The sequence below is a fragment of the Peromyscus californicus genome, unplaced genomic scaffold (assembly GCF_007827085.1).
Source record: "Peromyscus californicus insignis strain IS unplaced genomic scaffold, ASM782708v3 Scaffold_12__1_contigs__length_115047231, whole genome shotgun sequence".
Lineage (NCBI taxonomy): Eukaryota > Metazoa > Chordata > Mammalia > Rodentia > Cricetidae > Peromyscus > Peromyscus californicus.
Genome location: NW_026294413.1, coordinates 71,579,172 through 71,597,220, shown reverse-complemented (window position 1 = coordinate 71,597,220; position 18,049 = coordinate 71,579,172). Strand labels below are relative to the sequence as shown.

General features: G+C 42.4%; 1 protein-coding gene across 1 annotated transcript; it reads right to left on the bottom strand.

Moving 5' to 3' along the window:
• Positions 1-877: 877 nt before the first annotated feature.
• Positions 878-1,834, bottom strand: LOC128107446 (olfactory receptor 10G2). The gene has a single exon (XM_052733280.1). The coding sequence runs from the start codon at positions 1,832-1,834 to the stop codon at positions 878-880; it is 957 nt and encodes a 318-aa protein (XP_052589240.1).
• Between the last annotated feature and the right edge of the window lie 16,215 nt (positions 1,835-18,049).

Below are 18,049 nucleotides of genomic sequence, written 5' to 3'. Positions count from 1 at the left end.
AATGAGAGTTTGGTGTGTAAGAGTTTGGGGAGGGTGAGAACAGGAAGGAACCATTAGTGATTATCCTACTTAGGTTTCTATTGCTGTGATAAATGACTAACCAAAAACCATTTGGTGGAGGGAAGAATATATTTGGCTTACCGCTTGTAGTCCATCATGAAGGGAAGCTAAGGCAGAAGCTCAAGGCAGGAACCTGGAGACAAAGACCTGAAGCAGAGAGCATGGAGGAGTGCTGCTTACTGGTTAGCATAGTAATCCTCCTTATACTACTCAAGACCACTTCTTCAGGGGTGGCACGTCTACAGTGAGCTAGGCCCTCATCTACCAAAGAGCAATCAAGGAAATGCCCCACAGACATGTCCACAGGCCAATCTGACAGAGGCAAGTCTTCAATAGAGATTCTCTTCTCTCAGGTGTGTCAAGTTGACAACCAAAATTAACTACCAAAATGATTCAGGATTTTCAAGTTCAACTGCTTGGGAGTATTTATGCCATGGACAAGCAAAACTCATAGAATTTGGAGAGGCCTGATTAAGGGCAAAGACAGTGAAAACGGAAGTTTGGTTAACATTGTTTTATTTTATTTTTCCTTTCAAGGCTTCTGGTATAATGATGGACTTGCTAAGATGTAGATACATTAGTGTCTGCCTTGGCTTGTAACAAAGCATTTTCTCTTCTTAAAAGGTTGTTAGAGATGGTAAAAGTAAGGTGTCCATTTAGTTCTAAAAAAATCTACAATGAAATGATTATATAGGAAGTTTCTTCCAATTTCAATTAAACTCAGTTTAGTTTAAACCATTATCACTTGTGCATTTGTCCCATGAGGAGGTTAAAAGCATGACAGTGATGATGATGTGTGGGGTCCCTGAGCCAGTGGCTACTTGTCTCCATTCACATTCCCTCTCCCTGCTCTTAGCCTCTTCAGAGCAGACTTCACTTCCTGGTTTCTCAGGGTGTAGATGAGGGGGTTCAGTAACGGAGTGACGACCGTGTAAAATACAGCAACTGCTCCATCCAAGGGACTCTTGGAGCCTGCCCGAAGGTAGATGAAGATACAGGGGACATAGTAGACGGTGACCACAGTGAGATGGGAGCCACAGGTGGAGAAGGCACGCCGCCTGCCGTCAGCAGTGCGGATCTTCAAGATGGCGTGAACTATGTTGGCATAGGAGAGCAGGATCAGCATGAAGCAACTGGCGGCCACCACCCCAATGTCCACAAAGGTCACAAGTTCATTGACTGCTGTGTCAGCACAGGCCAGTCTCAACACTGCAGGAATGTCACAGATGAAATAATCTATCTCGTTGGGTCCACAGTAGGGCAATCGGAAGGTCAGGGTGGTTTGAATAGACCCATGGATGGAGCCAGCTACCCAAGCTCCAGCTACTAAGGTTGTGCATAACTTTCCATTCATGAGCACAGGGTAGCGAAGAGGCTGGCATATTGCCAGGTACCTGTCATAGGCCATCAAAGTGTAGAGGAAGCACTGAGTGCTGCCTAGGAAGTGGAAGAAATACAGCTGAGCTACACAGCCACCAAATGGGATCGCCTTGCTGGCAGGAGTGAAGTTTAAAATAAGTCGAGGAACAATGACTGAGGAGAGCCACATGTCCAGGAATGAGAGCACACCTAGAAGAATGTACATAGGACGGGCATGCAACTTGGGGTCAGCCCACACAGTGAGCAGGATGAGCAGGTTACCCAGCTGTGTCAGGATGTAAATGAGGAAGAAGACCAGGAAGAGGAAGGTTCTTAGACTTGGGGGGTGAGCCAAGCCGAGGAGAATGAAATCTGTCACCACAGTGTCCAGCGATGTGTTTCTGTTTCTCTTCATGTCTTAGTCTGTTAAGATGAATCATGAAGTTAGACAAGGAGAATACAATAGGGGGAGGAGGTAAGACAATGCTTTTGTTCAATGATTAGTGTCTAGCAGTTAGGAGAGAAATACATGTGTGTAAAATTGTTTTGAAAGGTGTATGTGAAAAGAAAGAAACAGTGCAGAGGCTGGCTGTTTTGGTAGAAGTATGGAACCTCCTGCCCAGTGAGAGGCACCAAGAAACAGTGTTGTACAGATCAAGGAACAGGAGAACCCCTGAGCCATAGGATGGACCAATGACTCCAACCAGAAAGGATTTAATGAGGTGAGGTTATACCAAAGGCAGGGCAGAGTGGAAGTAACGGCCTGTGATCACGTGTGTTCTCCCTCTCACTTGACCTCACTGTGGTGCTGCCCCTTCGTCTTTGGCTGAGAATCCCATATTCTACCATAGCATGCAAAATATGCAGTGGCTTCACCACCCTACCAGTCCTCACCTCGTGTTGGTCGGTGCACGAGACTCTGAAGGCTCTCCTGAAGTGTGCTCTGACACACCTGTGCAAGCTTTGCCGCTTACCTTTTCTCTTGGTAGGGCTCACTCTTCTCTTTGGCCTTGCTCATGGGGCCATTACCTTCAAGAATTCTTTTCTGATTCTTGAGGACTACATATACCTTTTCAATCATTATCTTATTCTATTTACATTGTCTAATTTCTTACCAACCTTTCCATTAGTTATGCTTTTCTCCACCTCCAAGACAGGGTTTCTCTGTGTAGCAGCACTGATTGTCCTGAAACTCACTGTATAGACCAGGATCACAGAGATCCACCTGCCTCTGCCTTCTAAGTGCTGGGATTAAAGGTGTGCGCTACCACCTGGCTCATCAGTTACTTTCTAGTGCATTAAAAGTGATAAATAATTTGATTTCACTTGTTGGACCCTTGTACCTATTTCAGCCAAGGTCAGTCTTTTCTATTATACAATATAGGTCTAGTTTCATTATAACAAACTCCAGAGATCACTCAGTCTCTTTATCATTTCAGGATATTATTTAGTTTTATTGATTGATTTATATGTCCATTGGTTTAGATTGAATTTTGTAAAATACAGAATCACAAAGGAATTTTTATTATTTGTTATAAACTATTGACCAACACAAGGGTTGTTAGCAAGCTTGTGCATGTATATAATACACACAGGTTTCAGTTTGTCATCCTGCAACTCTCCTTAAAGGACATTGACGATATCAATTACATGAACCAGCCAGATAACAAGGAAACTAAAGGAGTGCTTTCATATCGGCTTCCTGTTTATCAAGAAGCCTCCACCACATGCTTCTACTGTAAATATTCTCCTAGATACACAGGGCTAAGCAGACATGGACTGAACTGTAAGCCAAAATAGACGTATAAAACCAGTGTGCTTCCACCTGAGCCCATGGTATTTTCATGATATGTTTTACGAAAGTTCAAATTTCTATATCAAATTAGAACTGCTACACTGGAGTAGTAATTTGGAGCTGTCTCCTAAGTTATAAAATATATATATATTTTAAAGCCATACTTATATATAATGAGCAGTCTCCCTAACTGGTCTGTATTGCCATTCTGCTCTTTGCATTACTGTGCATAACTATGGGTTCATTTGTTACAGTTCCCTGTTGGAAGAAAACTCTTCTGACCACTCAGGGGCTGGGTGCCCTGCCTGGTAGGACTTAGGAAATTGGCATAGGGCACAGTTGGTGGGGCTAAAGATAGTCTCTGTTCCTAGACAGCTACGCAAATAATGTAGTTTTAAAGACAGGTAGTTCAAAACCTGGGGTATGGTGTCCAGGAGCTGCAGAGGAATGTATGGATTTCCAGAGAAATAGAGCATATGTTTGCTAAAGATTTGGGTCTGATAGTAAGAGTGGAACAGTCCAGGCCAGCTTAAAGGAAACAAAGACAGACTACCTAGCATCCCACTGCACTGCCTCTCATTCTTTAGTTTTCTATGTCATGTTATTTGAGATTTTCTTGTTTTTAGCTGTTGTTTTTAGCTTTCAGAAAAGTTGCAAATAATTTAAGTATATCAACCCTGGCTGATTAAAGAATTAAGATATTGGGAAAATATCCAAATATTGGGCTGCATCTGATAATGATAGAATTATCTTATAATATGGTCAGAATCTAATCAAAGCACACAAAAATATTGAAAGGTCAAAATTCAATATAAGAACATCTCAAAAGTAGATTCCAGTGACATCAGAGACTAAATGATACATCTTTGAAAAGCAATTGTAAAAATTTCAGGGGAAGACTGTTGTTTAAATCTTAGATGATCTCTTAATAAAAAACCCAGAACCAGATATCAGGATGAAAGCTGAAAGATCAGAGAAGCAGAACAGCCAGCCACTAGTTCTTATCTCTATGAAATCCTCAGCCTAAAGAGAGTGAGTTTCTGTTTCCTCATGCCTTATATACCTTTCTCTGCCCTGCCATATTACTTCCTGGGATTAAAGGCATGTGTGCTTCCCAAGCACAGGCATGAGATCTCAAGTGCTGGGATTAAAGGTGTGTGCCACCACGCCTGGCTCTGTGTCTAGTCTAGTGGCTGGCTTTGTCCTTTGATCCTCAGGCAAGTTTATTAGGGTACACAATAAATCACCTCAGAAGACTGTGAGGATGAATGAGAGGGTGCCATTGAGAAGGTAAGAATGTGAGAGATAGGGAGACATTACAGGGACCTCTGGCATCTTGGGACCCCATGATGAGCAGCTTCGTATGTATCTTGGCCCTAGTTCAGGCATCTCTGATATGAGCACATTTCCTGGAGACGTTCCAAGGGTATAAAACACTTACCCCAGCAATTTGAAACATTGGATTTCTGCAGTGACCCTTGGGATCTGGGGTACTAGGAAACAGGTATGAAATTCTGAAGATGGGGAGGGAAACTGGCTTAGTGCTGTGTTGGACATGCTCAAAGGATCCTATTACCCTGAGGAGGGGGGAAATATCCAGTTCAAATCTGTTTCTGGCAAGGATATTTGCCTTCTTTGGCTTTCATTCAGTTAGATGCCCTGGTAAGGACAGGGCAGATCAGAGGGAATGTATGCCATGTCAGATATCCTAGACATATTTTATGTACTCCACAGAGTAGATTTTTGTCTTTTACCAAATGTTAAATGAAAAAGAGCTTACTTAGGAAGGGAACTTAGTGCCTTTTCACTGGAGTGGAAAGATACATTTAGCCTGTCTTTGTTTCTGCAGAACTAACACCACCTCCTCTTGACCTGCCCCCCTATCATTGCCATCATAATAATAAAAAAAAGAAAATAAAAAGGGTATTAAGATTTTAAGCCCCATTTTCAAGTTTATAAAGATTGAATTTATACTAGTACTTTTGGGAAGTTCTAGAAAGAAATGGAAAAAAGAGACTAACGTTTAGACAGTACAGTCAAGTCTCCAAGCTGCAGGCTAGTTGTGTCTTTAGTGGAGCACTTCTCTACACTGAGTTTCCTCTTAGACTCACGTGTATAGAGCTGCAGAATTGGTTGGCTGTCCCTGAGTGGAATCGTTCTGCAGATAGAGAGATGCTGCTCAGAGGCTCAGTGCAGCCTGTGGTACAGGGCTCCTCTCTGTTTTAAAAAGGATTTGGCATTCTTTCAGGAGTTTGCCCTGCAGGCAAATGCCTTTCAGGGCTCTTTGACGAATCCGACTTCTATATCTCAAGTCATATTTTGCATCAGTTTTCATCATGTTGCCTTTCTTGCCCTGATGGAAAGCAGGGAAAAGAAGCACTGTCTAGAGATTTGAAGCAGCATTCTGACCTCAAGGGAAATCTACTGTCAAGTATTCCCCTCATGAGGCCTCCCTCCCAGAATCCTCATTATTTTGTGTTGAGAGAGGGATCAGGCAACATGAATGGTAGATCATGGAAAAGGAGGCTGTGGAGAATAATCTCAGTATGCTCTGTGAGGCTGCTGACTTCTTCGTGATGTTTCAGGGTCTCCTTTATTCCCTCGTCTCTCAAATCCTCATCCCAGTCTGGTTACCACCTGCTCCCCCCCCCCTTTTTTTTTTTTGGTTTTTTGAGACAGGCTTTCTCTGTGTAGCTTTGTGCCTTTCCTGGAACTCGCTTTGTAGACCAGGCCGGCCTCGAACTCACAGAGATCCACCTGCCTCTGCCTCCCGAGTGCTGGGATTAAAGGCGTGCGCCACCACCGCCCGGCTCACCTGCTCCCTTTTAAGATGCCATTAAGTCACTGACATCTCCCTTGGCCTTCCTCTTCCTCTGTTTTAGTCTTCTTAGTTGCCCTCAACCCTGTTGGACACATTGGACTTACTCATCTATTGTTTGTCTCCATTTCCCAGAATGCGGATGTCACGATAGTACTTCGACTCACTGTGGAATCCCTGGCACCATTTGTCATATGCTTAGCATGTAGTAGTAGGTTCTCAATAGGTGACTTTCAACGAATGCCATGGACAGGAAAAAAGAAAGCTGTGGTTTCAAATATGAACCTCACATTTAAAGCTACCTGTAATAGGGCTGGGGAGATAGCCCAGGGGATGTAAGTGCTTATTGCATAAGCGTGAGGACACATCCCAACATGCACATACACCACATACACACATAACATACACACACAAACAACATACATATGTGAGTACACCATACACCACCTCACATGCATCAACATATATATATACCACACTTGTACATACATACACACAAATATACCACACGCTACCCCTACATGTACCCACACACATATACCACATACAAAGATACATATATACACAAATATACACATGGATATACCATATACCATCCCCACAAGCACACACACACACATACACCACACATGACATACCCACCAACATATACATGCAAATATACAATATATACCCCCATGTGAGTACATCATATACATACCACACTGCACATTTGTGAATATACCACACACACACACACACACACACACACACACACACACACACACACAGAGATGGAGAGACAGAGAGACAGAGACAGAGAGACAGAGAGAGAAATAAAACAAATAAAGCTACCTGGAGTATTTTTCTTTTCAGAGCTGAGGACCGAACCCAGGGCCTTGCGCTTGCTAGGCAAGCGCTCTACCACTGAGCTAAATCCCCAACCCCTGGAGTATTCTTAATATTCAATTCATTTCTACATGCACCCTCATGTCTAGATTCCAAGGTGAGTCACTTTGGAAAGGCATTTATTATGTTATAAAAGCTAGTGTCAGGCACATGTGCCACAGCCTGTCACTTGAGACTCGCTGTGTGGGTTCTGGGACCTGCGGGCGACAGTGGCTGCAGAATGAGAGGAGACTAAGGAGGTAGGAATGCTTATGCAGAAAATCATGCAGCCTTGGAGCCAGCAAGATGGCTCAGTGGGTAAGGGTGCTTGCCACAAAGCTTGATGTCTTAGTCAGGGTTTCTATCGCCAGGCTAAAACACCATGACCAAAAGCAACTTGTGGAGGAAGAGGTTTTTGTTTCAGCTTACAGTTCTACATCACAGTCCATCATGGAAGGAAGTCAGGGTTGGAAACTCACCCAGGGCAGGAACCTAGAGGTAGGAACTGAAGCAGAGGTCACAGAGGAGCTCTGCTTATTGGCTTGGTCTTCATGGCTTGCTCAGCCTACTTTCTTATAGCACACAGGACCACCAGCCCAGGGGTGGCACCACCCACACTGAGCTGGGCCCTCCCACATCCATCATCAATCAAGAAATGTACCACAGACTTGCCTACAGTCCAACCTGGGGAGCATTTTCTCCACTGAGAGTCCCTCTTACAAACTGAGTAGACTGTCTCAAGGTGACATAGAATTAGTTAGCATACCTGCCCATATAAGTAGATATGAGACCCACATAGTAGAAGGAGAGAACAAACTTTCACAAGTTGTCCTCTGATCTTTACATGTGCACCATGGCATGTGCATATCCTTGCCAATAAATGAATATTTCTAATAAGAAATGAAAAAGAAAAACCGCACAGCCCAACTGCATCTGATGAAATTAGTGAATCAGTGGACCCTCAGGCCCTACCCTCCGGGGTTAGGTTGGGACCCCACCTACTGGCACCAAACATCTTTTCCAGTACCAGGGGATCACAGTGTCAGTAATCTGTTTGGAAGATAGTGAGTGATACCAAGGCACAGTCTGCCAGAGCCTCCAGGAATAAATTGAAGAAAGCTGAGTAACGGCCATCAGAAGGGGCTTTACCCAGCACACCGAACAAAATGAAGGATTATAGAGGATCAGGGTCAGCAGCCACAGCTGCACTCCTGAAGGACCACCCAGAGGTGTGGCCAGCATCTGAAATCCCACCTGTGAGGTATCACATAAACTTGACCAGAACTTGTACCCAATCTTCCAAAGAAAGACCTGGAGGTGAGTACAGGATGCCTCACTGTCAAGGAATTCTCAGGGATAAGACAAATTTCTAAGAGCTGCAAAGAAGCATTGAGAGATGAGATTGGTCCAGCAATCAGCACAGACAGCATTCAGCTGATGTGTATCCATCCATTTCTCCCTCCTTCATATTTATCTTTCTATTTTATACACATCAATTTTAGCAGACCAGCTCATTCCCGCTCTGTTCCCCTTCTTCCCACTCTAGTCTCTCTTCTTTTATGTTTTCCTCTCCCAAAGAATGCAGACTGGCCTTGTCTATGGGCTCTCTAAGTCTCAGTCTTCGGAGACTGGGGACTTTTCTGTTATCTGATCAAAGTTTAATCAGAGAGGATAGTAGAACACAGGTGAAATAAGAGAAGAGATAGGGTTAAGGATCTAAGTGAGGATAGTAGGGTTGGGGACAGGAGAGGGTAGGTTGTGTATTCATAAGGATATATGAATAAACTTTATGGAAACCCACTATTTTGTGAGATAATTGAGAATATTATATATGTACAAATGCATATGGGTTTGACTAGGATTATCCTGCGTAGGCGGGCAATGCTGCCCCCAGAAGACATGGGTTAGTAAACAAAAATCTCAGTGCCAGGCTGTCATGACTAGGATGCCTCCTTATGAATTACTGGTCAGGGAGGCCCTCAGACAACACAGGGTACTGTCATTGCTCTTGGTTGCCCACCATAATTAGGTGGTAAGACCTTATGGCTGAAGATATCACTCACTTTGGACACAAGACATAAAGAAACCCACCTGGAACTGACCAGAGAACTCTGACTATCTACTTGTAGGGAAATGAAGCTAGATCCCCATATCTCACCCTGTACAAAAATAAGTTCCAAATGCATCTTTATGACCTTAAGGGAAGACCTGAAACTCTGCAAATACTAGAAGAAAAAAAGGACACTTCAAGGCACAGGCATGGGCAACTCCAGTTGTTCAGGCAATAATTCCAACACTTTACTCACTTACTTATTGATTAATTTTTATTTTTTAAAGTTTGTGTGTATAAGTGTTTGTTTACATGTATGTATGTGCACTGTGTATGTCTATACCCATGGAAATCAAACGATGGTATCATATCCCCTGGAACTGGAGTTGTGGATGGTTGTTAGACCCACCATGTGTGAAAACTGAGCCCGGGTCCTCTGGAAGAGCAATAAATACTTTTTTTGTTTTAAAGATTGTAATTTTATCACAGCATATTATCCTTCCCTTTCCTCCCTTCAAGTCCTCCCATGTGCCTTTTCCCACTCTCCTTCAAATTCATGGCTTTTCTTTTTCATTAATTGCTATTGCATACATATATGTATTTGTACATATACATTCCTAAATATAACCTGAAAAAGTGCCCTTAATTACTAAACCATCTCTCTAGCTCCTAATTTCAACAATTAAAAAAATGGTATCTTGGGGTTGGGGATTTAGCTCAGTGGTAGAGTGCTTGCCTAGCAAGTGCAAGGCCCTGGGTTCGGTCCTCAGCTCCCCCCCAAAAAAAGGTATCTTATGAAATTAAAAAGATTCTGTACAAAAAAGGGAAAAATTGAGTGAGCAGACAACCCACAGAATGAGAGGAAGTTTTTGCCAACTATATACATCTGACAGGATTAATATAACGATAGAAAGAGGAAAAAGTGAAACAAGAATATCAACCAAATCATAATATTGGTTAATGAGCTAAACAGACAGCTCTCCAAGGAAGAGATACAAATGGCCACTACATATTTAGATACGTGTCCAGCATTCTTAATCAACAGGGAAATGGCAATTAAACTCCTTTGAGATTGAATTTTACCTCAGCCAGAGACACTACCATTAAGAAAACAAATAACAAATATTGGCAGGAATGTGAGGTAAGAGGAAACCTTATTCATTGCCTATGGAAATGTATATTTGTGCAGTGAATATGGAAACCAGTATAGAGGTTCCTTAAAAAAAAAAAGCTAATTATAGAATCTGCATATGACCTAGCTAAGCCAGTTCTGTGCCTATACCTAAAGTACTCTATATCCTACCAAAGAGATAGTTCTATATCCATGTTAATTACTTTGTAGACAGTAACAACTAATGGAATCAGCTATCAACAGATGAAGGGGTAATGAAAGCATGGTATACATACACAATGTTTTATTCAGGAGTTAAGAATAATGATATGCAATTTACTTGAAAATGGATACAATTGGAAAGGTTATATTTAGTGAGATAATTCAGGTCCAGTAAGACAAATATTGCATGTTCTTTCTTATATGTGTATCCCTGCTTTTAATGTATCTGTCTGTCTATCTACCTGCCGGCCTACCTACTTATCTATGGGTAAGCATGTATAGAGTCTAGTAAACTAGAAAGGGGACTGTGAGAGTGCAAAAAGGAGGATTTAAGGGAAGCATGTGGAGAGGGCAATAGAACATATTTAACAACAAAGTGAAAAGGTAGAACACTGTGAGTATAAGCAGGGACAGGGAGAAGGGAGATGTGGGGGGAGTCGGGGTTCAATCAACTATGTATACAAATGTGACAAGGAAACCTATTATTTTGTAAACCTATTGTTTTGTAAAATAAAATAAAAATTAGAAAAAACAATCTTATGAGTAATACTGGAGACTTGGTTGGAAATGAAGAAATAATTCTTGGAGTGTGATATTAGCTGTAGGATCTGCCACTGTAAAATAATGGAGGTCTATAAAAATTGGATGGCTTCTAAAGGGTCTTTCAGTTCTTTTATTCTTAAGTGACTTTAAAATTTTTTATTTATTTATTTATTTATTTATTTATTTATTTATTTTTTTGTTTTTCGAGACAGGGTTTCTCTGTGCAGCTTTGCGCCTTTCCTTTCCTGGGACTCACTTGGTAGCCCAGGCTGGCCTTGAACTCACAGAGATCCGCCTGGCTCTGCCTCCCGAGTGCTGGGATTAAAGGCGTGTGCCACCACCGCCCGGCTTTATTTATATTTTATGTATGAGTGCTCTGCATGCCAGAAGAGGGCACCACATCCTACTATAGATGGTTGTGAGTCACCATTTGGTTGGAACTCAGGACCTCTGGAAGAGCAGCCAGTGCTTTTAACTGATAAGCCATCTCTCCAGTCCATGGGTCTTTCAATTCTAAATTAGCAAGAAAATGCTTAAAGTTTGGTGTGGTGGTAGTGGTGATTTTGTGTGTGTGTGTGTGTGTGTGTGTGTGTGTGTGTGTGTGTAAAATTGCAGTGCTATATATGTATATATATACATATATATATCTCACAAAAGATGCCAGTATTATCTTTATTTTTAAATTATTTTTCCCATTTATTGTTGACTGATTGACAATTATGTATATGTATAGAATGTATTATGATCATATTCACCTCCAACCACCCTCTTTTATCCTCTCCCACTCTCTCTGACTTTCTTCTTTCCAGTGAGCCTCCCCCTCACTTTATGCAGGCCTCATTCAGGCAGCCACATCTGCTGTGTGTTCATGATTGCAATAGCCCTGCCATAACCAGAAGATGGTGTTTTCAATGTTCCTGTCCATCCTCTACCTCTGACAATCTGTCTTCCTTCTCTTCTGTGATGTTCTCTGAGCCTGGGAATGGGTGATATAGATGTACTGTTTAGGTCTACATACTCAGTATCACTTATTCCCAACACTGTGACCAGTTCTGACTTTCTGTATTAACCTCTGAAGAAAGAAACTTCCCTGACCTAGATTGAGAGGAGTTCTCATCTGTGGGCATCAATGTTTAGGAGACAGTGTCATAGTTAGGTGCTGTGGAATAATCTTTCTGTACACTGTGTGAATATATGTCACTATGATTGGTTTAATAAAAAAGCTGACTGGCCAATAACTGAACAAGATAAAGTTAGGCAGGTAAGCCAAACTGAGAATGATGGGATGAGGAAGAACAGAGTCAGAGGAGTTGCCAACCAGACAGAGAATGAGTCAGATACACAAAATGGGATAGAGGTAAAAGCCACAAGCCTTGGGACACCACATAGATGAATAGAAAGGGGTTAAGTTGTAAGAACTAGTTAGTAACAAGCCTGAGCTATTGACCAAACATTTATAATTAATATAAGCCTCAGTGTGTTTATGTGAGAGTGGCTGTGGGACAGGAAAACTCTGCCTACAGTTAGGGTTCTATTGCTGCGAAGAGACACCCTGACCACAGAAAGTCAAATTATAAAGGAAAGCATTTAATTGGGGCTGGCTTACAGTTCAGAGGTTTAGTCTATTATCATCATGGCAGGAAGCATGGCAGCATGCAGGTAGACATGGTGCTAGAGGAGTAGCTGAGAGTCCTACATCTGGATTGGCAGGCAGCAGGAACTGGGCCTGGCTTGAGCACCTGGCATCTCATAGCCCACCTCCAGTGACACACTTCCTCCAACAAGGCTACACCTCCTAATAGTGTCATTTTCTAAGGGTCATGGGGGCCATTTTCATTCAAACCACTACAGTTTGTCTACATGTCCAGCTAGCAAAATATCAGTAGTACATTTTCTCTGAGGTCCTGTGACCTCCTCAGTGACAGGCTTTTGACCAGATTTATAGTACCAAGTATGTGTTCACTCCCCTGGGATAGGTCTCAAATCCAATTAAAAAATGGTTGATTAGCCCATAGTAGTCATGAAACTACTGTTCCAGTGGTGAATATTTCCTGGTAGGTCAGAAGAGTAGCATACAAGGTCCACACCTCATTACTGTCTTTAATAACGCCATGTATTACATTCTACTTTATGGAGTGAGTACACAAAAAACGAATCCAAATGTTTCATGATGAGTGTAGTCACTCTAGTAAGAATACCACATATTCAACCAGACATGGAGGCAAATGTTTGTAACACTAGTGCTTAGAAGGGCATGGATCTGAGGTCAGCCTGGACTACACAGCTAGGTCTGTTTCAATACCAAACCAAGCCAAACTAAAGCAAATTAAAATAAAGCCAAGCCAAGCCAAACCAAGGCAAGCCAGCCAATCCAGCAGAAAAAAGGCAAAGAGAGGCAAGGAAAACCAAACCAAACCAACTCAGACCAAATCATAACCAGACAAAACTAAACAAACAACCCAATAATAGAAGAGAAGATACCACATGGAAGACATTAATTTGAGAAAACAATGCAGTTTTTTAAAATACAGGGTCTCATGTATATCCCAAATTGGCCTTGAACTTGTTATGTAGCCAAGGATGACCTTGAATTTCTGATTCTCCTTCCTGCACCCCTAAGTATTGGAATCAGAGACACACATCACAACATGCAGCATTAACTGCAGCTTTTTTTTTTTTGAGATTTGTCATTTGTTCTTATTTATTTATTTATTTATTTATTTATTTATTTATTTTTATGTTTATTTATTTATTTATTTATTTATTTATTTATTTATTTATTTTGCAATACAATTCAGTTCTACATATCAGCCACGGATTCCCTTGTTCTCCCCCCTCTGGCCCCCCTCACCTTCCCCCCAATCCACCCCCCCATTCCCACCTCCTCTAGGGCAAAGCCTCCCCCGAGGACTGAGATCAACCTGGTAGACTCAGTCCAGGCAGGTCCAGTCCCCTCCTCCCAGGCCGAGCCAAGCAGCTTTTTTTTTTTTTTTTTTGGTTTTTCGAGACAGGGTTTCTCTGTGTAGCTTTGCGCCTTTCCTGGAACTCACTTGGTAGCCCAGACTGGCCTCGAACTCACAGAGATCCGCCTGGCTCTGCCTCCCGAGTGCTGGGATTAAAGGCGTGCGCCACCACCGCCCGGCGCCAAGCAGCTTTTAACAGTTAGTAGGTTGGTTGAAATACAGATTTCTTCCAGACTGACTAACCTAACTTTTTTTTTAGCCTAGTCTTCCACTTCTTGACTTCTTTGTCTTCTTTTTTTTTCAAGGTTTCACATTGTTGAGAAAAACAAACAAAAAACAAACAAAAAACAACAAAAACACCAAAAAACAAACAAAAAAAAAAACAAAGCAGAGATATTTAAGAAAGTGTTATTTATTCCATTCTTCTTTTTAAATTCTAGGCTTCTGAAATAATGAACAGAAGTAGTTTAATTTCCCACTTCCTGTGTAGTCACACATATAGTTGCTCATAGACAGATACTTTCCTCATTTCTTCACTGTACAAACAACAATGATGAGGACAGCAGTGTACCCACACTGTGTGTATAATCTACAGCCTCTAACACCTTGTGTTTTGTTTTTTTCCTGTTTTGGGAAAAGAAACAGAATGGGGCAATTGAGAGCTTCTGTTCTTGTATTACGGACCCCTTTGTTGTTTTTCCTTGTTCTTTTTAAGACGGGGTCTTGCTAAGTATCCCAGGCTGGCCTTGAGCACAGGATCCTCCTGGGCCCCTCAACTGCTGGCGTTAGAGGTCTGCACACCTCTTCCAGCTGTCCTCTTTGTTCTTCACAGGTGACACTACTGTGCCCGTGTCATCAAAGAGGCGTGGGTTAAGCCCAACGGAGTAGTCAGAAGACAGTCTTCAGAAGGGACTCCCAAGTTCAAAAGGACTTCCCCAGCTGTCCCCGAGACAGCTTGAAGACACCCCTCGAGAAAGGACATCCTGCCCTTGCTTCTGTGGGTTTGCATCCAGGATGAACCTCCACCCCACCCACACAGGGTTTTCTTTCTGAAGCTGACTGTGCTTAGGAGCCGGGGACTTAGTGTCACGCTGGCGGTGTCCTGTTGCAGATGATGTGGGGGTTTGTTCTCCATCTTTTCCTGGTGGTGGGAGGTAAGCACCAACTTAACAGAGAGCATGGCCGGGAGTTTTCACAATAATTCTCCTTCAGCTAAATGATTGCAACTTTTATAATGCAGGAAGAAGTCTTTGCCGAGAGATGTTTTCTTTTTTTTTTGAGACAGGGTTTCTCTGTGTATCCTTGGCTGTCCTGTAGCTCTCGCTGTAGAACTTCTTGCCTCCAACTCTCAGAGATCCACCTGCCTCTGCCTCCCCAGTGCTGGAGTGCTGGGATTAAAGGTGTAGGCTACCACTGCCGGGCTCTCTCTCTCTCTCTTTCTCTCTCCCTCCCTCCCTTCTTCCCTTCCTTCCTCTCGAGTACCCACTGTTATTGGACTTCTAATAATAAGCATTCTTGCAGTTCCATTGCTGCTGCTGTTTCTGACACTCATTGTTATCTTAATAACTTCCTATCACTGGAAGTTTTCCTGGAACATATGGAAACGTATTTTTTTTTTTAATTAAAAATTGTTTTAGAATTCCATACACAAATAATCTATTTACAGCATTTCTACCCTCCCTTTCCCTTTCCCATTTTTTCCCCCGTGTCTCATAGGTGCTGCAGGACAAGGCGTGGAGCAGCCTGCCGAGTTGATGTCTCTGGAGGGAACCTTTGCTCAGGTCAATTGCACGTACAGCACGTCAGGGTTCAACGGGCTATCCTGGTACCGACAACACGAAGGCCAAGCACCTGTCTTTCTTTCTTATGATGTTTTGGATGGTCTGAAGGACAGTGGGCATTTTTCTACATTCCTGAGCCGCTCGGAGAGGTACAGTTACCTCCTTCTGACAGAACTCCAGATCAAAGACTCTGCCTCTTACCTCTGTGCTGTGAGGGACACGGTGACTGTGACGCCTCTGCAGCTGCACAAAAATTCAAAGAGGGCCACAGCAGGGGCAGGGTTATATTTCCTTAGTGTGTGCTTGGTGTGAACAAAAACTGGGTCCCTTGGAGACAGCCTGGATTTGAGTTTGCCACTTTCTAGATGGGTGGTCTTAAGCAAACCACTTTAACTTAAAATACTTTTTACATTTGTTGATTTTTTTATTGTTAGTTCAGTTTTCTTGTGTATAAAATGGGGCTAGTAAACAGTGCCTGCCCCACAGGGCTGCTGGGAGCTGAGTCTACCTCTGCATGGTGTAGCATAGTGGGGCCGGCTCATAGCAAGCCCTGTGGAAGCTTATTATTTCACTTGCCATCTTGACGTCTCACTTAGGGTCCCACAGCAGAAGTGCTGGGATTTGATCCAGGATTTCTGTATCCTTTGTGGGAAGTAAAATGCTGAAAATGCTTGAATCTTCTGAATCTAAAGCTGCAAGATAGCATTTGCTCATGAGGCAGGGTTTTTTTTTCCATCTGGAGAAACACTGAACTTTGGAATTCCAAATGTGAGTGTTTCAGACTATGATGGTAACTATACTGAGTAATTATATAGGGCTATTTTCATTATGAATGCTATTATTATTATTATTTTTTGGTTTTTGAGACAGGGTCTCACTGTGTATCTCTGGCTGGCCTGGAGCTCGCCATGTAGACCAGTCTGGGCTCAACACATAGAGATTTGCCTGCATCTGCCTGCACTTACCTTTAACCCCTGAATGGTGGGGTTAAACATGTGTGCTACTGTGCCTGGCTCTCCATAAGGTTTATTCTTCAGAGACAAAGTGGGTAGCAGGATAGACACAAAGTTCCAAGGCTTTATACTTGAAGAGTATGCACACAGTCCAGAGAACTGTGGAAAACGGAGAGAAGTGTAAACATAAGCAACATGAGGAAACAGGGTGAGAAGGGAGAGCCATTAGGGATCCCTGGAATCAGGACTATTAACAATTTACAGTTAATTTGAAGATTTTCCTTTCCTGATTTGAATTCCTTTATGACATCTTTAAATCCTTTAATGAAGCTTATTGACTATCACAGCCTCCTCTTGGTTAGGTTCAGAGAAACATGATTATTATAGTCTGTGCTTGAACTAAAGCTGAGCACATCATGCAAGCTCAGATGTAGGTTATGTTTGATGTGAGAAATGAGGTGTACCTCAGGTTAGCACCAGATATAGCCAGTCATGTGATACATACAGGTGGTAGCTAGGATGCAACCAAGTCTCCAGAAGAAGTAGGAATGCTTTTTCATTTAAGTTGTATAAAATAGTGGTTTTTCAGGCTGGGCCTTGCCTGGAGAGACTCCATTTTATAAGTAGCTTTTGACTCCGTTGTGAAGGTGGAGGATGATTGTTTCCCTGGGCAGAACCAAACACTGCTATCATTCCAACACCACTCATGCAGAACGGATTGAAAATGGCTCATACCTGGGAGTAGTAGCCTATGAATTTATTAGGTAAATTGTGACTGTTAGGGCATATGAATACATAAAGATTGTACCAGGGGAACCAGGGCCAAGAACTTTCAGACATATCAGTCCAAAGAAAGGGTATAACTCCTTTACCTAGACCCCATAAAGTGATAGATGCCTAGCACTGTGATGCCAAACAGCCCCTCACCAGTATATAATCTGATACCAATGACCACAGGTAGAGAACTTTCTATTGTTCTTGGGTCTTCAACTTGGCTTTGTTCCCCACTGTTGACATGTCTGTCTATCCACCTGCTTGCCTGTGTAGATCTGAATCCATTGTTTCCTGTTTTGACCCCGTTCTGCCTTCTCATGTCCACAGCTGACCGCATATTCATTCAAATCTGACTCTCCCAGGGCCTGATCTCTATACCAACAGTTTCCTTACAGCAGACCTGGGGTCGTTGCTTTCATAAAACTCTACTTGCCTTTCAGTCCGTTTCTGAAACCTCTTGAATTCTTCTGTAGCCTCTTTGACTTGTATTCATCCTGTAAACCATGTTTATGAACATATAGATATATTTACTGTGTTCTGTGTGATATGAGAGTTAAAATTAGTCATTAAGATTAGAATAAAAGAACCTGCATCTTCCATGGCCAGATTACCATGATAGGCAAGATCAACTGCCTAATCACTGCCATTGAAACCAGTGAATCTTCTGTTTTTACTGGTATTTGATAAATTCTGACATTGTGGAAATACACAAACATATTTTCCTATGTTTCTGGCATAGGATACTTACAACAA